General features: G+C 36.1%; 1 protein-coding gene across 2 annotated transcripts in view; it reads left to right on the forward strand.

Moving 5' to 3' along the window:
- The window catches only part of kto (mediator complex subunit kohtalo), a 149,920-nt gene that overhangs the window by 46,466 nt on the left and 80,834 nt on the right, over nt 1–22,620 (forward strand). For both annotated transcript variants that reach the window (XM_089104671.1, XM_089104672.1), the window contains exons 9-13: nt 2,335–2,569; nt 5,559–5,811; nt 8,790–8,949; nt 12,816–12,951; nt 19,949–20,047. In XM_089104671.1, the coding sequence (XP_088960797.1) occupies nt 2,335–2,569; nt 5,559–5,811; nt 8,790–8,949; nt 12,816–12,951; nt 19,949–20,047 (883 nt within the window). The remainder of the gene's footprint in view (nt 1–2,334; nt 2,570–5,558; nt 5,812–8,789; nt 8,950–12,815; nt 12,952–19,948; nt 20,048–22,620) is intronic.

Raw genomic sequence — 22,620 nt, forward strand, 5'->3', positions numbered from 1 at the left:
GAAACGCATTAAATGAAAGTATAATGAAAGTAAAAAGCGGCGATGAAGTTCAAAATATACAGATTGCCCTGTATATGAGGGTGTAATGAAAGAGTTCATTTCTTTTTCTCCTTTAAACCCTAATTTATCCTTTTAAATTTTCTAAAATGCCATCGGTGAATAATGCAGTTGCAATTAACAACTTGCTATGTTGATGGCAGTTTAAAACTTAAGTAAATTGTTTTTGGTTTGAGTCATTTGGAAGGAAAAAAAAAACAATGATTTACAATACCTCTACTTTGACATAACCTATGGGAACGGTATTGACAATCGAGTGTTAAGATTGTTCTGATAGTACCTTAACTCCCCTTGTTGCAAAATCACAAAAAAAATGCGGAAAAAATCTTGGAGGATACTTTTTAATAGCGAATTGGCTAATCGTTACTAATAAGTAAAATAAGAGATTAAAAATAGACAACAATGGGAGAAACCGAATAGTAAACAAAAGAAATGGCAAATATTTGGCATCAATGTTCAGGGTACTTCTTCAACATCGAATCAAGTAAGATGGATATTTAGTCGGGAAAAATTCAGACTACAAACCTGACGACCTGAAAAGCGAAGATAAAAAAAGCGCGCTGTGAAAGAAAGTGAAGAAATGAAAAACGAAGAAATAGTGAAATTTCTTGGTCTTCGTCTTTTCATCTTTCGTTTTCACTTGTCATATTACTTGATTCAACAAGTTCGTCCCGTAGAATTTTGTAATTAAAGTATTTACAGAACACTTACTTACTTAAAGCCCTTCTCGGCAGCGTCGCCAGCGTAAAGGGAACCAGACGTCAGCGCCGTTAGTCGTCTCCAGAGAACATTTACAGACCAACGAGTCATATTCTTTAATGTTTGGATATCACACTTCTGGAGCCCTATATAACTTTTCCAACACAACAGTAAATTCCTTATTTTTTGTTTTAGGGAACATGAACTTGGTTCTAAGGCATAAAAAAACGTACCCGGTCATATATTCACTTTAAAAAGAGAAGACATTATCCGCTTTTTGTCCTGTTCGTTCTCTTGCTTGACCCTTTACCCCTCCCAATGACGGTTTGGACCCTCGTTCCTTCTAAGTTTAGTGTGAGGTCATATTTCGTTTTTTTAAAGACCTTCTAAATTATTCCGTAAATTTTACGTTTCTAATATGATTAGTTTAGCTTATTTGTGATTATACATGAAAATAAGCAGAAAAAACAACGAAAAGTAAAAAACAGCAACATAATAAGCAGAGATTTACTGCCATGGTAAAATGTGACGTTGCCCAAACGTGCGAGGGATGAAAGCCGGAGCTGCCATCTGTAATGTGCGGAGGTAGTCAATAAAAATTCAGCGAAACTTGCTTTCTACTAGCCACAGAACCCTTTAGACCTAAATGTGCTAACTGAAGCTAAATTTGGCTTCTGATTCTTCTACCTAGTTTTTTCTTAATATATTATAAATTTAAGCGTAGAAATTCAAAAGACATCATGAGATATTCTGCAAAAATCGTGTTCACAATTCACCCGTTAAACTGGTCAAGTTTTATCGATTGGTATAATTTGTTTCCTCTTATCTTGTTCTGTGCTCAAGCTATATGGTAGTTTATGTTTTATGCCGAATGTTCTAATTGCTTCTTCTTCTTGTTTGGATTAGTAAGGAGATGCTTTCGCATGATCTCATCACCGGAATCAAATTTCGAGCCCTGCAGTGTGCTAGTGTGGCTGAGTTCAAACCCTGGGTTCCCAAGCTGAGCTGAGTTCCCTATTCCCAAGCTGAGATGAAACCCATCGTGCCACTACAGGATATGTTCTATATACTCTTATGTCAATCACAGAAGTCATTGGGAAATTGAAATTTCGATATCCTTGTATTTTGCCGTGTCTTATGCCCGAAAAACATTTCTTGTGCAAACAACTGGTACTAGAACCAAACAAAAAAAAACCTGAAATAGTCTTTTCACTTTTTCAGCGTTCTCGTAAAGTAAATATAGTTTTTAAGAACGCCTTTTGAGTAGCGATGGTCGATTGCACATAGCCGATCGGAGGTTATTTGCAAATTTAAAACAAAGAAATGTGTATGTATAATACTCGGGTTCTTTAGTTTGAACGTAAATGCTTTTTAATTGCCCTCGCTTCGCTTGGTAGCATTGTATTTTACGTAGCAACAGTTGACAAATTATTTGAAAATTTTAAGGAAGAAAAGTATTATATTTGTATGTACACTCATAATAAGTGCGTGCTATTTTGACTTCGTACTCTATATTAACAGTGCAAGTTTACTGATTAGGAGTGTAGTAATGCTTATAAGGACTTTTTCCTTTTACAGAGCCAAGTTGCGTAAGATCGAAGAGGAAATTCGAATCCGAGGTGCACTGGCTGAGAAGAAATGGCCTCTAGAGAAGGGTGATGGAGCTACAACTGGTGCTTTGATGGCTCGTGTACTCCCAGCATTAGACGCTCTTGATCGCTACTATTTTGATAAAGTTGACCAATCTAATTCCTTGGATACTTTGTATTCAAAAATATTTCAGTCAATTACGCCTAAAGAATTTTCATCAGATGTAAGTTTTGTAATTATTTGGGCTTCGTTATTTTTCAACCTTAAATACGACTTGTCAAGATACAGCTTATCAGATAGAGGCAAATATATAAAATTTTAGATTAGACTTATAATTTAATTAGATTACATATTTAATGTGATTATAATTTAAATTGTATATAATATATCTCCCTGATTATCATCGTATAAATGTGTTACTTTATTATATCGGATTTAATTTTCGATCTCGTCCTTTACATTTGGGCAAGGGCTCATTCGGTCTCAAATTAAGTATTTGAGTCCCATTTTTAAGCGTCAATACCTGATCAAAGGTGAACCTACTACTCCTCCAGTGCCAGCGTGCTCTGCAGCCTCATATAGCATGGAATTATAATTTTGAGATATGTGTTTTTATCAGAATAGTTGTAAGGTCCAAAAAAGTGTCTGGGAGAAAGCACGTAATTTTTAGGGTTGAGAGAGGCACTTTTATATATATATATATATATATATATATATATATATATATATATATATATATATATATATATATATATATATATATATGTAATTTTTTACATTTATATATAAAAATCATTTAATAATCTGAATATTAACTGCCCAGAAATTCAATGAAATCTAGATTTTGGAATTTATGGGGTTGGGGGTGGGTCCAGAGCCCTAGTGGCAAGCTGTTGGGAAGTAAATACAGAGCAATTAGAGTAGAAAAAGCTATGAAGATTAATTTTTCAGTAGAGAAAGTGGATAGCAGTTGATTGCTCTAGTCCTTTAATTAAAAAAAAAAAATCTTGGAAACTGAGTTTTTTCATAGTTTTTTATGTTTACGGGAACGTGTCTGTAGGTACAAGATAGAGGGGAAAACCAAAGACATAAAAGGCTGGTATACGAACGAGGCAAGACGCTGTCATGTAAATGAAGCAACCAAGGGGATGATCCCAGTGCACCCCCTCTCTTGCAGACGTGCGTGTATAGCCTACTACATATTAAAAAAAAAAAAAATATATATAATACATGGCTGATATGTTCGAGAGATTTTTTTATGGGGTTGGGGGAATAATTTCAAAGAAAGACTTGAATTAGAAAACATCAAATTATATCAATCAGATTTGCCTTATATTAGTACTTGAACATGAGGTCTAAGAAAAAGGGACGTCTGGAAACTTGAAAGAAAAGAAGATAATGTGACGTCATAATAATAAGTCTGCTTGGGCTGAAGACCTGACACTAGTGAATAAAGCTAGGTGATGTTAGTCTATATATGCAAGTGCTGATGATCTGATTGAGCAAAGGAAGGCGACAAAAGAGGGGCAAATTGGGCTGTTTTGCTAGTATATTAACACATTTATCTTTTCCCTTACAAGTAAAGAATTACTGGCGAAAAAAAAGTTTAAGGATAATGTTTACTCAATTTTATAGTAAAAAAAAACTGATCGAAAACAATTAGTAATAAGAAGAAGATTCTGCTTTAGTAATGCTTGAACCAAAGGATTTACTTTTGTCGTCATTAGGCAAGAGGTCTAAGACTCACTTTTACCACTATAAGTGAATTTATGCTAAAAACAAACAAACCAAAAACTGTACTACATACTAATATTAGCCCCAAATATTTTTATAAATTTTACCTTTCCCCTACTGCTCCCCCCACTCCCCTTGTCCAACCGAAAAGAGAGGTATGAACGCACACAGCTTGGTTCTGTTATATTAAGATTCCCACGCCTAGAACAGAGTAGCTTGAAGAATATCTTCGTTCGACGTTAAAACGTCCAAGTTATACAAATGGCAGTTTTTTCTCTCTAGATATTTTTTTTTTTAGAATGTTCTTTGAAATTTTTGGTTGCTATGGACTATTTTACCTTTTGGGGCCTTATTAAGGGCTCAAAATTTAATTTCCTTCAGAAGTAATTATTGAATCATGAAAGAGGACAAAAAAGACATCAAGCTATGTATTCACCTTCACCTTAACTCAATTATATTGTCAGCTACAATCCTTCATAAATAAATTCTCACAGCAGCTTTTGCCTGCACAAAAAAGTTGCTTTAAATCATCCATCAAAATTCTATTATTGAAAGTAAGTGAATAGACTTGTAGACGAATTACTGATCCTTATACCTTGCGATAGCGTAGTGGATGCAGCTGCGTACGTCGGTTGAAGGTTTGCCGGTTCAATCCCGCGTGTTGCAAGGAAAAGATTTTTTTAATGAGAAACGTATAATTTTTTTTTCGTTTTATGTCTTAATGTCGCTCTTTACTTTCATTTAAAGAAGTTTATTTTATATGTAATAAGAATGCAAATCAATGTGACTTACTGCCAAGGGGCTGTTGAACAGAATAGCAGTAACTGTTAGATTGTAAAATAGATTATTATTGGAAATTTTATTTAGAATATGTCAAGTTTTCATTGAAAATATTTCAAGAATGGTAGTTTTTGAGGAACTTAGTGCTTTGTCTAATCGTATTTGGACATTCGACCATAATGTCTTTAATCAAACTATCCTATACTAGTGCAGCATATACTATACTATAGTATATGCAAACTTTATACAAACAGCAGCATATACAAACTATTCTATGCTATACTATACTTGCATTCGGAGCGATCTTCCTGGGGTTTTTTCCTAAAAGTTTATCTGTTGACTCCTTCGAAGGAAGATTCAACAGTCATTTAAAAGCTCGTGATGGAGCTTTGTAAAAGACTAGTGGCAAATGAGATACTTAAAATATCTGATGCGGCGAATTTAAGATTTAAGAAAAAGCCTGTAAAAAGAGCATAAAATAAAATAGTTGTCTGCCTATGCTTTTTAGAAAGTTATAGGCTGGATTCAAACTGGATTCTACCTCAGACCTTTATTCGAATTTAAAATCTTAATATGACATCCAGCCTATTTCTGTTTATCCGGGGGAGGGATGCCATATTAATAACGGCACATTTTTTTTTTTATTCCTATGAAACCCAAGCATAAGTTATACTTTCTTATTCACATCTTTGTTACAGAACATTCAAGAGATAATTGAACTGGATGAGCCATTGGTGAAGCTTCTCTGCGAATGGGCAGTTAGTGATCAACGCTATGGGGAACATAGAGCCGTGGCCGCTGCACTCTTATTAGAAAAGCGACAATACGAAATATCAAACTTTGAAAATGATGGTGGAGATGAGAAAGAATCAGCGGTGTCAGTAAACGGCGGTCGCCCCGTTTTCCAGAGCTTATTAATGAAGTTTCTTGATAAAGATGCTCCTGTGTTAGGTATTCTCATTTCAAGATTCAGTTAATTAAGATAATTTCTAATTCTTACTTAATGATGTTGCTTGTTGTACCCATTTCCTAACATTCCCTGCTTGTTATTAAAAAATGGTAATTTCATCCAGCAATTTCAAAAGCTGTTTCAGAGCACTGTGACTGAAAAGCCATTGAATTTCTTCGTAAAACTTGATAGGCTGTAGAGATTACCTATAATTCTACGAATTAAACAAACTGACAAATATTTAGTAAGGGCTCTAGTCAAAAAGGGAAAAAGATGAATTGCGATAAAAAAAAAAAAAAATGTGATTATGATCAGGAGTCATTTGGAAACATCTATTGGAGCAGAGGAAGGAGCTCGCGTCCGAGAACGATGAACGTTTACGTTGAACAACAAAGTTGAAAACGAAATAAATGAGGTGGAAAACTCGAGTATGGCGAGGTTACAGTCTGTGGCATTATGCCCCTCGTCAATATTCATATTATGGCTACTGACTGCATTAGAGTCACTAGTCGCGGAGGATTACATAATCGATAATTTCTCATCTTCTTTTTGTATCACAACCCTCACCCTCCAAACTAGGAAAAGCTAAGTCACTTCACGACAGCCTAATAATAAATAAAAACTTAGGTTAAATATCTTTTGGCAGTATATCCTAATTGCATCATTAGTTGTTGATTTGTACATCCTTAGTGATTCTTATCAATTTTTTTTTGAATTTGTACAACAAACTCATCGAAACCTGTCAATAAAAGGCTTTTTTTTAGCAAAAGTTTAAATTTTTTTCTGACAGACTGAACCCTGCCCCCCCCCCCCCCGTAAAAACCTTTGAGAAACCTTCAAAACATTCTTGACAATAGAAAAATGATAAGTACACTCTAGTCAGACCTTCATAAGGCTTTTCCGTCAATACCAGAAATAATCCTTTAATAAGTCTGACCCACCCCTCCCCCTAAGCTGTTTCAAGGATAGCCTTTGCGAAACTAAAAAAGTACACGAGATTTTTACTGGAGCTAACATAGTTGAAAAGCATGGACATGGGCAGTAAGTACGACCAACCATGTATATTCTCGACAAATATATGACAGTTTCTAGTGTATGCTAAGAGATCAATGGTAACACTGAGATTTCTAAGCTTAGTGAAGCGGTAATAGCGTTGTCAGATGAGGCCTCTTTTACTGGAACTGGTAGTTCTGAACAAGAAGGTCGTAAGTAATTTCTACGATCACATTGATATTGACAAAATAAGAAAACGCAATAAATCGAAAAGCGAGGAAAATCACAGCCAGTGAAAAAAGGAAGGAAAATCCAGTGTAAATGTTTTGGTCGAGACCTTCACTCAACCATTTCTCAGTGCAGATTAATAACAACATAATAAAACAGTGTTAAAAGCTCATAGGACAATATAAAAGAATATTAAACTATCCTGTAGACCTTTAACTGTTGTTAATGATTATTATTTTTGTTATTGTTGTCTATATGTGTGTTGTGGCTTTTCCTTTTCCTCTTTTTCTTTATTAAAGCATTTAGTACTTATCTATCTTGTCTGTGACATTTTGTGTTATTATGCGAGTTAGCTAGGTTTTTTCATTATTATTTTTAGGTACCATGTTTTGTTCTGTGTGGTATTGTCCTGTGCTATTATCTTTGTAATTTTTCGTTTTAATTTTTTTGCCAGGGCCCAAAGCGGCTTTTGTTCTAATATCTATCTATCTATTACTCCATTTGTTAACTGATGTGTTCAAACGGTAAATAAATAATATTCCTTAATAAAAAAATTAGGCATGTAGCAATTTTTTCGTTTTCCGTGGGAGTGTAATAATATATTTTTTTTTGATAATATTAATGTGAAATGCTAAGGAATTGTTTATAATTACGGTTTTTGTGGAGGGCTTAGCCCGGAGGCTCCCTTTGTACCTCCTTGATGGAGATCGTAAGGGGCTAAGAAAAAGAATGTTCTTCATAGATTAGATGGAATAAGGTTTAGAAATGACTAATAATTTTGGATATATCTTTTGAGGGAACAAGAACTGAAGAGTCCAACCATGTATTTTTGCCTCCATTGAGTCCAACCATTGCAGTGCTCGCCTTCAGTTTTCACGGGGACCACTCTCATAGCTGTGCCCATGATAATTGGGGTATTGGTTGAGGTGGGTCTTTAGGATATACAAACCATATCTATAGAACAAGTTTCTTGCTAACAAAGAGCTTAGGAAAAGAATAGATGCACCAGAATAGATGAAATAATGCCTAAAATTTGCCTAGTATTTTGAAGATGTCTTTTGTGGTGACAAAAACAAATTGTTTAATCAAGGTGTTGGTTAGGATTAGAGTTATTTTTTTTTCACTCCAAGAGATTACTTTTGGTAAATCACTTATTTGCATTTTATTATGCGTGTTTTTTTTTATGCATATAGGGCTCAACTAGGGCTCAGCATTTTGTGCTAAATATTAAATATATGTACCAATAAATTGGTTTTTCATTATGAGAGTATAAAAAATTGTATCGAAAAAAAATGGAATCTTGCGCTTATCCAGGCAATTAAACAGGCAGCGAATTATAAATAAAGAAATACGTCCATAACACAGACTTAATAAAACATCAAGAATTTCTTAGAGCATTTTTCATTATAATTTCCGTAGGAAAAGGAACAATCATCTGTCAAGACGACTTAAGATATCCCTCAGTCCGAGAAGCTAAGTAAATCATTAGATGCGCACACCTCTTTTGCATTTGCAAAGTCTAATAATAGGTCTATCATCCAGTCATCGGCTGGGGTGTCACAAGGTTTAGAATTATATAACCAGTAGGCCTATCAGCTTAAAGTTGCCTTCTTAACTTACCAAGATTTTACCAAGCAGGAACGTCCATTGGGAGGGGGCAGGAGTAGGAATTACTCCCCCCAGGGGAGAGCAACTACCTTTATAATGTGCTAATTCATTTCTCTTTTATTTCTTATCAATATTTTTTGGTTTTTGGTAGGAGAGAACCCGTCGTTACAGCAGAAGCTTGTGTTTGGGAGTCTTGTTCACCTATTCTATGAATTTATTCGGAACGATGTTTTTTCACATGATGCCTACATGTGCACACTCATTTCACGTGGTGATCTAATGAATATCAACCGAGGAGCTTCTGATCTGGGGTATGACTTTTTTATTGATATCAGTTTGAAAAGTGATGAAAGTTAAGTGGATTATAAATCGCAATTATATAACTTAGACAACAAAATATATACTGGATGTAAAGAACCCTAAGCTCATCCCCCAAAAAATAAACGCATTGCCTGTATTTTGCTTCTTTAAAATCCAAAAAAGACGTTTAGGTTCTCTTATGGTTACTTGCGACTCATTGACGTTTGTTATGGAATTGTGTTTACCCATGCTTATTTACGTACATCAAAATTATTGGGGAGTGAACGAATGCTGGATGTGAATGGGGTTCAACTGGAACTAAGCACACTGTATCTGCTGACCACTTGCATCTGCAGAAGTGGTCCTCCCTAACTAGAGACCGAGATAACTGTGACCACAACCTCATGTGGCGGGCGGAGCCTACTCCAGTGAATTTCAGTATCTAGGTTTACCCAACACTAAGCAGATCCCAAGCCTAGGGTCGACATGGCTAGTTACCCCCACCTGAAGATAAGTGTTAAGGAAAGAGACTTCACGCCTCAGATTCAGGCCCAAGTTTCTTGGATCACGTCATCTCAGACTCTGACTTTGCCAATGACTTGGTCATTCTGGTGAACTCCAGGAAGCAATTGCTGAAAGTGTTTCAAATTTTGCGAAAAGAACCCGCAAGAGTTGTACTACAGATAAACTGTGGAGAATAAAATCAAAGTCATGGCCATTTACCCGTCTGCTCCTGCTGCTGATTTCTCTAGCAACATGGACACCACCGCTAGCACCAAAGTTTCTTAAAAAATTCACCTAGCTGGGATCCATAATTTCTTTAAATGGCTCTCTTCTTTCCGGGATTCAGCCGAGAATATTTTAGGCTTCTTCTGCCATAGTCTGACGGAACTACTATCTTTGACGAAAATGCATCATCACCCGTGAAACGACACTGCTTATTTTCAATGCCTTCTACGGTTCTGTGATGCTCTATGGAGCTGAAATATGGCAAGCGTCAGCCGCAATTGTCAAGGTCATCCAGACAAAGATTCTGAAGAGAATTGTAGCTGCAATGGTTTAACTTGTAGCTTTGCAAGTAAAACGAACCTACAATGGTTCAGGCACCTGCCTCGAAAGTCTCAACGCCTACCAGCAAAGATCATATACAACTTCCACCCTATCATAGTTGGCTGGAAGTGACCCTGTGATCTGCTGACGAAATGACGATCTGCCAGCCTATTTGAGATCCTCACGATTACAAATATCGGACTTCGAGAAGCACACGCACTCACTATGGACCGAGGTGGATGCAAGAGGTAGACGTTACTCCCTAAGCCGAATATTGCCTGACAGGAGATATAAGTAAAACAAGTCGAGTCAAGGACCCTTGCTAAGAACTTGCAGTAGCAGTGGAAGTTTGTTTATTAAGTTTTGATATTATATTTTGAAACTGTTTTTAGTTTAAAATCGTGAATATTTTTTCTGCTTTGATATTGTCTTACTACATAGATGAGTGTACAGTTTCAAAATGTTACTGCTCACGGACTTCTTACCTAAAAGCTAAACGGCGTGTTATCTTTAAGTAGTCAGAAGTCTAAGATATATACATTAATTCACTATTAAATAACATCTTACTGTCATAAAACCCAAAATACCATTGTTTGTCTTCAAAGGCTTCATTGACTATGCTTTATTGACAGAAAGTTTGATTTTATCTTTTTTTTTAAAGTTAGTTTTTTTAAACCATAACTTGTCATTTTTAATCTTACGAAGCTCCTATTCTACCGTGCCAGTTTTAAGAAAAAATAACTTCTTTCAAAATATTCAATAACGGATGGTGGCTGAACATTGTGGCCTACTGAATATTGTTGCATAGCGTAAGAGTTTTTGCGGGGGGTTATTTGCTAGGGCCACTGGCCAGTTTGTTGTATCTGCAGCCATATGCACTTTCATTTATTCATGGGTTCCGCATATTGAGCCTCAGCTGGGGAATTTTACATCTTGAGTAGGTAATTTCGGAGACCACACTGCCTTTCCATGACGATAAAATAAAAGTTCAAAATAGGGATAAAATCCTTGTTAATAGACAGTGTATACTGTCTATTAAAAAGGATTTTATCCCTATTTTGAACTTTTATTTTATCATCTTGAGTAGGATCTTCAATTGATATCAGTATGAATTATTCGCAATTAAATTAATCATGGTTGATGATTATAGAATGAAAGCAATATATTTACTGTTTTTAAAGACCCTCTTTCTCTCCTCCACCAAAAATTATAAACATTGACTAATTTTGTTAGTTCAAACATGAAATTGCAGAATTTGAAGTGTTAAAAATTTATTCTCATTTCGTATGGGAGTCTCAGCTTAGCAGAGTGAGTTTTGAATAAGATATCTGGTTTGATAACCATTCCAGTCTATTGTTCTTTCTTTAATACAGTTTGAGAAATAGTTTGTTTGAGTGCAGTAATTGTCGTAATGATTATACCCTTCCCAAGAATAATGCACCGTTTGAGTTTCATTCCTGCTTCTCAGGTTTTGTTGGATACCGTTTGAAGCCGGGTTGCCAAATGGACAAGTTCAGTTTGTTTTCCTTTTTTCCAGACTTTGGGAGTCTAGAAAGTGATAAACTACCTTAAAACTTTTCTATATATTTGGTTTTCAAGTTTTCGATTTTCAGGATTAGCCCTATTATCCATCAAAATTCTACCATATGTTGTGCCCATCTATCCTTCAACATCGCTGTATTATCCCTGTCTATTGCCCTTGTATTGCCTTAAAAAATTAAGAAAAGGGCGTGCTTGAAAAAAAAAAAACCTTCATTTATAAACTTTGGATTGCCATCTGTATTATCGTTCCCGTTTCATTAGCCACGGTGTTTGCCGCTCTCTGCTTAACTGCAGCCATGCACGAATTTACAAGTGTGTATTAGTCCTTTTTAACACACTTAGATTTACTCCAGGGTTGTTACTGGCCCCTAAAGAGCAATTTCTTGACAAACCTCCTAGAAATTATTAGGTTAAAATTACGAAAAAAAAAAATCCATTTCTGGTAATTTTCTGCCTTATCTCGTATTTTCTAATCATTGTCTCTTTTATCCGGTTTTCGAAGAATTTCAGTGATTTGGGATCAATTTGAACAGCACATTATTCAATATTTGGTGTTCAAGATTTTCTCCCATCTTACTTGTATGCGCTTCAAATTTCGCTCCAAAATACATGTCTTTGAAGTTTTGCAGATTATTGGCTATTTTAAGAAAGTAGCCAATTGACCCACGGCAAAATCAGCGCTACCAACAGATTAGTTTGTATTAACTGAAAACTTGTTTTTTTTTATATAATGCTGGAAAACCCGGCACCCCCTTCATAGAAATGTTCCTTCCCCCAAGGAAACATCCTCCATAAAAAGATCCTCCCACGTAATTTCGTTCAGATCCCGTAATTTCAGAGATCGTGATTTCGTAAGGTATTGCCAAAAACTATAAGATTTTTCACTTAAGGGAGGGAAGGGGGTCTAATACTTCAAGCAATTATGTTTTTAGAGTTAAATACTGACACATATACACAAATAGCATAGTAAAATATGTAAGACCAAGGAATATAGCAAAAGAAAAATATTTCTGTGTAACTAAATTAGGTTTTGACAACATTTTTACAACAAAATTACTGCGTTTTGGTAGGGGCTTAAACAGTGGCGGTTCTAGGCCTGGGCAGGGGGGTAACTGCCCCCCCCCCCACCAGTTTTTCTGTGCCTGATATTAAATTCCTTTTATTTTATATAAAAGGTATACCTGTGATTGTGCTAAAACGAAAACAAAAAAAGAAATATCACTATGGGTGGCAACCATAGCTTGACCCTCTGTTAATATACTGAATAATTTGATACTACTTGCAGGTTGAGATCAATTATGAAAAACGATTTGGGGGGCTCTATGTTTCCAAGCAGTGGATATGACTTTGACGACAGCAAAATTATCGACGATGATTTGGACAAAATACTCCAGGATATCAAAGGCCAGCAAATGGGTGGTGTAAGCCTCTTAGTTTATTTTTTTTAAGTGACTGAATATCACGCATAATGATAATACTTGTCTTTAAATATGAAAGAAGTGTCATTCATTTATTATTTGCTATTTTTTTAGCGTAAGACATTAAACGAGTGGCGGATAGTATTTCCGACGGTGAATTTTAGGGTCAGAATTTAGAATACTTTTATCAATCGGTGTTATTGCATAATGTCTTCATAAAAAAAAAGATTAGCAAAATTTGACGGCTTGAATTTCGTTTTTAAATTGTATTTACCTGAGCAGTGCTTTCAAAGTTGTTTTCGAAGTTTTTCCTTTTTTTGATAATTGCTTTTTGGCTCGTACACTGTAAGACATAAAAGTTTGAAAGTTTTTCGGCAATACGAGGATGTGAAATGGAAAATAAAAGCTCCCTATAGCTTTGTAAAATTTATAATTATTTCTAGTAATAATTTTTTTTTTCCGTTTTCTAGTCTGCTAAATAGTATCAAAATAAACGGTCTTAGCTTCAAAAGTAAATTTATTAAGGAATACAGAATATCAGGCTGTGATAAGGAATTATCCCTTGATAACCCGATGTTGCCACTCAGCATCTTTTAAAATTTCCCAGAAATTATTCAGGAAAAATATATTCCGAAATCCCAAGCTCTGATATTTCGTTTTTTATTTAATTTTTATTTTGGTCGAATTGTGTTGGGTTTAGAACCAGATTTAAATATGTCTGGCTACAATATGCCTCATAAATGTGAATTTGAGGTAAATTCGTGTCAGCAGGACTTGTATTATAGAGGATATCGGGTCTCAGCATTCATATCAGCATATCGGCCCATATTCGATCCACGACATCTGTAGGAGTGGAGTCGCTACTTTCTTGTAATAACAGCATTCCCCAGATCCCCGCTTGTAACTTTCGCGGGCTGTTCCTGATCCTACCTTTTTGGGGAATGGGGGAGATGGGGGATAACTACCTCTGATCAGATCATATAGCAGATGGGGTTTTGAATTTCGGGTTTCTACAGGCTCTGGCGGAAAAGCGAGGGCTCATTTGCATATTGGATTTTTTTGGCTCAAGACTCAATTTGAGTTCTGTAAGCAAAGGAGGGCCCTAAATCTTGCGATCTGTATGTATATCAGAAAGGGGCCCAAATGATATATACCTACTTTTGGATTGGGCTTTATAATAATAATAATAATAATAATAATTTATTTATGACCCACATATGAACATTATAAATGACACTGCGGAGTAATGGAAAATATAAAATAAAAAATAACAAAAACATAACTAAATCAAAAAAAAAAAAAAAAAAAAAAAATCAAATTAACCGATATCACGATGAAAAAAACAAACTAAGGGGTCAGTGACAGAAACAACATTAATAGTATTCATAATCATATTAGAAGAAAAACTGGCCAGTCGCACGAAAGAATCAATGACACCATAACGGGAAACAATATTTATTTTTTTAACACGGCCGGGTAAATACATCAGATATTTACAATATCTAAAATAACCACTTCTAAGTGTCCGTAAATCTTTTTTCCTCAGTAAGTGGTGGAATCCAGATAGAAAATATACTCCTGGAGAGCAAAAACTATTATAAAGCCGGCCTAGGCCCACACGATTCTAACGCCCTCTATTTGGAGATATCTTACCATATGACACACGAATATTTTTTAATGCATTAGTAACCAACTCGGAGCAAGTTTCAGAAATGGACGGGCAAAACGATATACCAAACCACTTGACTTTATCTAAACAAGGTAATGAAATCGAACCGAGGTTTAATGGAGATACAGAAATGCTACTATTAAAGCACATAAACTCACACTTTCCCATATTAACAGATAGGCCAACATCACTTAGTAGAGAAGACAGCTTCCGGAAGTTCTGAGCCAGCCTTAGACAAGAAGAACTAACTAAAAGAACATCGTTAGCGTATGCACTATAACTTACACAAATCTCACTAAAAAACACACTAGGAGATAGATGTTTTAAACAAGCAGCAAGAATCCATTTGAATATATAAGGAGATCCTCCCTGTCTTACGCCTTTCCCAACAGCTACCGAATCAGAAGTATTTGACAGCCACTTAATACGCACATCAGAATTATCATATCAATCGCAATGTAGAAATAACTGAATAATTGACTCCAGAACAAGCAAGGGAATGCAAGGCCTGGGCGTGAACAACATTATCAAAAGCCCCGGAAATGTCTACTGTGCAGCAATACAATGAACGCTTCTGGGTAAAAGCTTCCTTTAACAACCGGATGAGCACATGACGTGACTTGAGGGATCCAGCCCTTCTTCTAACTCCTAATTGAAAAGACAAAAAATTATACGTAGAAGTTATTCCAGGAAGAAGGACATGCTCAAAAATCTTACTCATAAAACAAGATACATTAACTAGTGAATAGTTCGAGCATGAATCTGGATCTTTACCGCGTTTAAGTATAGGCGTTACACTACCGGAAATAAAACTATCAGGAACCAGAGATACAAATCTGGAATAATAACTGCAGGTGGTTCAACAATAATGGGCAATCATAAGCAAAATTCATAAAGCATAGGCCATCACAATCAGGAGAATCTGATCTTTTTACTTTCTTCAGCGCCCAATGTAAATCACTCATACTTATCGCAGGGACTCTATATTGACAAACAGACACTGGCAGGACCGAACTAAGTAATTTAGAAAAATGTTTCTGAACACACTGATTAAATACGGAAAATATGTCAATATAATGGCGCACAAAATTCATAAGGTTTAATTCCGACTGAGGTGGGGGATAACACTTACTGCTATTGATAACTCTATTCCAAGTCATTTTACTATTTGGAGCGTCCCACGCGTTGAGCCTTGCATTACGTAAGCAAGATTTGTATTCTTTCTTCGTTTTTTGCTTGACTGTAAGCACAGCACCAGAGGAGGGTCAATCGCAAGTGTTCCACAATCGCAACCAAAACTTTGCGCGGTTCTTTTCTTTTTTCACTTCCGGAGATATATTGCACAGGGGCTTGCGAGACCCAGAACGCACGTGCTCAATCGGAACTGCAACTTTTGTGGCCGACTTTAGACACGCCACTATCTGGTAATAATATGAATTTAGGTCTTCCTTAGAATTAGGACAATTAATCGAAGTCGGTAGCAAGTGAAACGGGACTTTAATAATTGAGAGTAGAGTACAAAAGGTAGTAATATACATCTCAACGTTTATCCGATTCCAATTGGGCTTTTGATACCATTTTGACTGGAGACCCTTAAAGTGGGCTTGAACATCAGGAGGCTCAATTAGGCACGAAATAGGGAGATGGTCATCATTGATTTTATCTTCATCAACAAACACCTCGGATTTAATTAGACCGGACTTAGACACAATAATATGGTCGCGGTTGGATTTAACGGAGCCTCTATTATGAATTTATGCAGAAGTCAGGTTCTTATCAGCAACATGATAGACACTTGACAGAGAATCTAGCAGGAGTTCAGATCGATCAGATGGGGTCGATATGTCAGTATTCATATCCCCGGCTAAGATCCAATCAACATTTTTATCTGCAAATTTTATGAAAAGAGATTTCAGTTTATGGCAAGCTTTAGCAAAAGCAGTAAATGACTGAGTGTTTCGTTGATTGCATGGGAGATACACATTTTGAAAAGCCATGTTGTTACACTGGATTGCTAGAATATTAGCATCAGAATAAATTTGCATAGGCTGATATCCCGACCGAATGAAGATAGCGGTGCTACCGGAAGGGCGACCGCGGGTCTTTTTTGCTTCTCGAATAAATGTATCATGTGTAGCAGACCGCCTTAAACTGTTCGTATTAACTTTGGAAAGTAGATGCTCCTGTAGGAATACGACATCAAAATTTAGCAGCTCGTCAATTTGCAGATCCTTATCTTTAGTACCATTAATGTTCAGAGAAACAAAACTTAAGGCTGTAGGAGAAGCCGTCATGTTGTCTTGGCAAGTGCATTTCTCAGTACCGAGCATTTTAAACTATAAGAAACATGATTTCCTCCGCAATTGGCGCACTTAGGAGCAACTGAGCAAGGGTTGTCCGGGTTGTTTTGTGAGCCCCAGCACAGCGGGAACATTTTGGTAAATCAGGAGAACGTGGGCATCTAGCAATATTGTATCTACTCCTTGGCACCGGAAACAACGACGCGGTAATTCTTGGTAGATTTCAACACGAAAAAGCTCATATCCAAGTCGGAGACCATGGCTAATTGCCTTTTTCAGTGCTAAGTGATCCAGAAATTCCAAACGAAAACATTTTGACTTTCCTATTTTTATAGCACGTACTAATCCCGGTATGCTTTCCTTTAGAGATGATTCTGATACATTTTCAGGGATACCCCGAACAATACCAAGTGCTTTTTTATCAAGGACCTTGGTTTGAACATTAGGTAGGCTCTTAGAGGCTGAGGCGGCAAGGGATACGGCTGACTGCCTATCTCGAGTAACTACGATCCACTTTTTATTCTGATTATCAGGTTTTACACTTAAAATCCCTTCATGACCTTCAAGCGTATTCAATTTATCTTTTCGCAAACCAGGATCACTTAAATCGGTAGGAACATTTTTCACAATTACTGCATATGTAGGTTTATCTTCAACTAAAGGGGGAGTTACGAGGGGGGAGGGAAGGTGGCTGGGTTTGAAGCTTTTCTGACAAAGCGCGTAATTCATTAAAACAGGCGTTTACCTTACTACTAAGCATGGAATATGCCGATGCGGAAATTATCGGGATTTCACTCGCGTTCCTTATCACGAAGTCCGGCACATCTATATCTTTAGAGTCGCATCTTTCAAACGCTGCAATAATATCGGCAATACTATTTTGTTGGGCGTTGTTACCAACTCGCCTGGGTGGAACTTCCCTCGGAAACGCTTTCAGGAGGAAAAGCTTTCTCGCATCTAACACATCAGTAGCCGAAAAAAAATCCAAAGCATGATCTTTAATCGAATCGTGGGAAATCCCTTGTTCGAGATCTTTCTGTATGAAATTCAACACTGGATTATAAAAAAGTTTATCTTTCGCCCAAATTCCAGGATCAATCATTTTTACTTAGAGTAATATAGTCCATAAATCGTAATCCCTTATTCCACTTATGAAACCAAATTGCTTCAATTAATCGTGTCCGTAAATCATAAGCCGTAAAAACTTATATAAATGTCCAGAAACTAGTCCAAAAGATTAAGCAAAGGTTTCATATATAGGTCAGGAACTATAATCCTTTGAAATATTGCGAAATCTAACTAACTTCACTGGGATTATAATTCAATGAAAAAGCTTACTGGTTTGACAATGTTAATAAAATATCCGATTTATGAGAGGTCCGTTCACTTTGAACTCTGAATCAATACTGATCTGTGCCATATATTTACCGTGAAATGATATGAGCCATATTTGCTCATATTTGTTATAATAGTTTTTAAGCATTGTCTGGTTTTTGGTTAAAGAAGGTCGTCATATCCGTAAAATGATTGTTTTATGAACTTTCAATAAAAGCAAGGACTCGAAAGTCGTCTTAAAGGTGAATAAATTAAAAAAGAATTGCTCTTTCACGAATGAAAATAAAAAGTGATGTTAAAACTTAAAACGAACAGACGTTATTTTTTATATGAGAGTAGCTTTCATCCGCTCAACGCTCATTCTTGGCGCTAAAATTTAACTGGTGCTTAACGAAAACTATCTTAGACTGATAAAATATAGCCGTTCGGTGACTGCATGTGTTTTATTTACCGATTAGACTGATAAAATATAGCCATTCGGTGACTGCATGTGTTTTATTTACCGATTATTTACAATATTTTACGATTTATTTACCGATTAGACTGATAAAATGTAGCCGTTCGGTGACTGCATGTGTTTTATTTACCGATTACCTTTTAAAATACTTGTTTAAAGCAAATGTAAATAAATAAACCTTTCACTTGTCAAAACATTATGAAAGAATAAATGAACTTTTTATCAAATTGCTCTTGTATTAGAGCCTTTGATTTTGAAGCATCGGTGGAAAAATTCAAATTCTAGTGCATAGACTGGGGGATGGGGTTGAGGGACGGATATTTTCCCCTCGTACACAGGATGAGTTCTGTCCGTTTTTAGTTTCATTTCGAAACTGTCTTTCTTTGATTTCATTTATACAAAGTTGTTCTAATTTAGTTTCTGTTCGCTTCTAATATCATATTGAAGGTGATCAAAATATCCTTAATATTCCGAGCTAAAAATTTATAGTAATCGTATTTATGTATGAATCCTTTACAAAATGAGCGATTCGTCATAACTCAAAACTCTTAAGCCAAAGGCTGCAAGGATCGTTCTGCCTTCGGAGACATATTATATTGTATTTCCGCCCTTCTGATTAAAATAACTGCCTTGAAATTTGCTGAAACACTGAGTCTGTCTGCTACTGGCTAGGAGAGGAAAAAGGGAATAGGAGGGGGCTTAGTTGTCCTCGAATCATAATTGAAATTTAAAACGGTATTGAAATTCTTGATTTTTGTATGAATGAGATCTTTTTCGAAATTTTGTGACCTCTGGCCTGGTGTGATCCCTTTGTGAAAAAAAGAAGCAAATGAACCCGTGACACGAAAAATATGAGCTTTGAAAATTTTTGTAGTTATGAGCTTGAAAATATGGCGAGGGAATATTTGGCCCTCCAGTGTTTAAGATTTGATTTTCATCATAATCAGATCTCTTTGGTGGGTGTCTTCCCCCTATCTATTTGAGACGCACTTTTAAACTTAGTAAAATTTATGTCTTTGTAATTAACATAAAGTGTGGATTCCTTTTACTATAAATTTTTTTCAAAAATTCAGTTCTGAAGATCCGTTCAATGATATAAACATGGGTAGTTCTTTCCTTGCAGAACCATCTTGGTCAAACAGCTCTCTGCGTAGATGCCTCTGTGAGGGTTACGTAGGACTGTTCAATTCTAATTACAGCCTGATTAGTGTTTGTCCCTTATTGTGTTGACTCTTTTAGGATGATTGTTCAAGTCCCAAGCCAGAACCGAGCACAACAAGTGAAAGCAAGAAACAACCGAGACATTTACTCTACACGATGCATTTCCCACTACCACAGGTAACGTGACTGCTTTAGCCAATTTAATCTTGACCTATGTATGAAATATGTGAAATTAACTAGCAGAAACCTAGCAAAGTGGTTGTTACAACCTGGCACTGCAAATTTATAATTTCAAAAATAATTAATTTCCGAGACCACACTGCCTAAGTATGACAAAATAAGAAAACGGAGGACAATGCATGAAAACGAGGTAAATCCCATCCAGTGAAAAACGAGTAAAATACAAATATTCCGGCCAAAACCTCCACTCAGCTGTCCTCAGTGCAGAAAAGATAGTCCTCAATGTTATAGTCCACAGGCCAATAATGAAAGGCAAGATTAAAAACAGAAATTAAAATTGAAAACGACCTTTTTCAAGCCATGGTAAAAGGGAAAGTCAAGGTTATGCAGTTTTCTACCTGTTAGTTTTTCCCATTTTTAATCATATGATAAACGGACAATAACCAGAAAAGAGGAAAGAAAGAAGGAATATGATTACAAAACAGAAATGAAATTTTTTCAGAATGTTTCTCATTATTGACTTTTTTATGTGAGAATCCAATAGATGCTAAAAATAAGAACTGTAAAATAGAAAACAGGTGCAAAGGGATAGGGATAAGTAATACTATTTGAGCTGCAATAATATTAGTAATATTATTAGAGGTTAATACAGCCAATTTCTATTTTTCATACTTTGAGGACTAATGTCGAGACGCTCGTATAGTATTAACTCCTATTTTGTACTCTCACAAGTACAATTTCTTTAACTTACAAAATGAATTAAATAAAAACAACCGAAGAACATACGGCCAGAGGCTGAACATACGGCCAGAGGCTGAACATACGGCCAGAACATACTGGCCGTTCGTCATCTGAACGGCCAGAGCCGTTCAGATGACAAAAAGAAAAGAAAATAAAAAAAAATTAAACAAAGCGTATACTCTTTTGTGAGAACCAGAGAAAAAATCTTATATATTCTTACCCCAAGCGCAAAATTATAAATCGCCTTGCCTCTCTCTCCTGTCTAGCCCGTCTAGCGAATCTGTTCTAAAACAAACACAAGAATTTTCTTTATGCTTGAGCTTATAAACAAATACCGTAAATTGGAGATTTTCTCTGCCAAACTATTGGCGAATTATTGGGTCGGCACCATTTCTGTTTTTATTTTTTCCGTCTGTTTTCTGCTATACTTTTTTTTGAGAAAACTGAAAAAAAAGAAAACAGGTAGTCGTTCTTTTCTGTACTTTTCTGTTCCGTTTTTTTTGCCGTTTCTGTTTTTATTAACGCGTTTTTCTTCATTTTTCGATTTTCTATTGCGATTAGCATCATCGCGCAATCTAACGACATTTAATGGATTTGTGATGGTTGCCACCTAGCGAATACCACTTTATTTACAGATTCGGAAGAAAAGATTCACCATTGTGAAAATTAATGCAACATTAAAGCAGTCTTATAAAGCAACCCAAGAAGTCAAATTGGATTTGTACCCTTGGTTAGTCTTGGTGAGCAGATAGCTCTGCAAAGAATCTGGGAATACTGATTGCAGTAATGATGGTGATATTTTCTCGGAATTAAATATTCCCGACCTTGACAACGTAGTGTGAGCTTAGTACCTTGACAAAAGAGGTGTTTCTATTGAAGTTTTCACGCTGGGAGCAGTACTGGTAAAAAAGCGAATGCTGCTTAGAGTCCCGAAAAATCATCCAAATCGCATAACCTTTCTGAAGCTATCTGCAATACATATAATCTAAATCTATCCGTCACAAAGGACGTGAATGTTCGACGGAACAGCAGTCTTACAATGATAGAAATGTACTGCGCCCGAAAAGATTTATTGCGTGACTTCTTCAACCTAAACGTTTATGACGCTAAAATCACAGAGCTCCAACTTGACAGAAATGATTGGTCCGTCGTGAAGCTGTCACTGAAGTTCTCTGCCCGTTCAAATAGTTAACTGTGGTAGCTAGTGGGTATAATTGTGTTTTGGAATGCAAAGTTGTGCTGATCAAGGGATTGCAGTAGCTTTGTCAGACTCCAGATAGTATGGCTGAGCCAATCAATAGCCCGAAGAAATGATTAACTGCTCAGCTCAGGACATATTTTTTGACCAGTCCTAGGTTTAATGTAAGGGTCTTTACAATGGCTGACTTTTTGGACTCAGCAATATATGAAAAAAAAATAGCCATATAGTAGAGAGTCAGATCGTCAGTCCATCTCCTTTCTCCAGCAATTCGTTTCTGAGCAGAGAAGTACGGAAGAACTCGCTCAAATCCAGTTAATCTATACATCTTTCCCTATTGATATCGCTTCCACTAATACAGTGACTAAGTAAAGGGGATCACCGTATACTCCAGATCAAGGAGACAGCTTGCCTACTAAGTTTCTCCTTACGATTGGGCTACGGATGAACTCTTCTAGGCAAAATGCGAACGATATAAGCAATTTAAGTATTGCTCACATACCAGCAAATATTGTCAGTGTGTATGAAGAGAGAGTTCCTGTCTTCTTGATGAAGAGATGAATTCTAATCCGCTAGAATTCTGGAGTAACTACTTTTTAAACTTATCCGGAGTTGAGTGAAATTCTATGAA

Source organism: Artemia sp. Qi Xiang Cuo, chromosome 18 (genome assembly GCF_049724085.1).
Source record: "Artemia sp. Qi Xiang Cuo chromosome 18, ASM4972408v1, whole genome shotgun sequence".
Lineage (NCBI taxonomy): Eukaryota > Metazoa > Arthropoda > Branchiopoda > Anostraca > Artemiidae > Artemia > Artemia sp. Qi Xiang Cuo.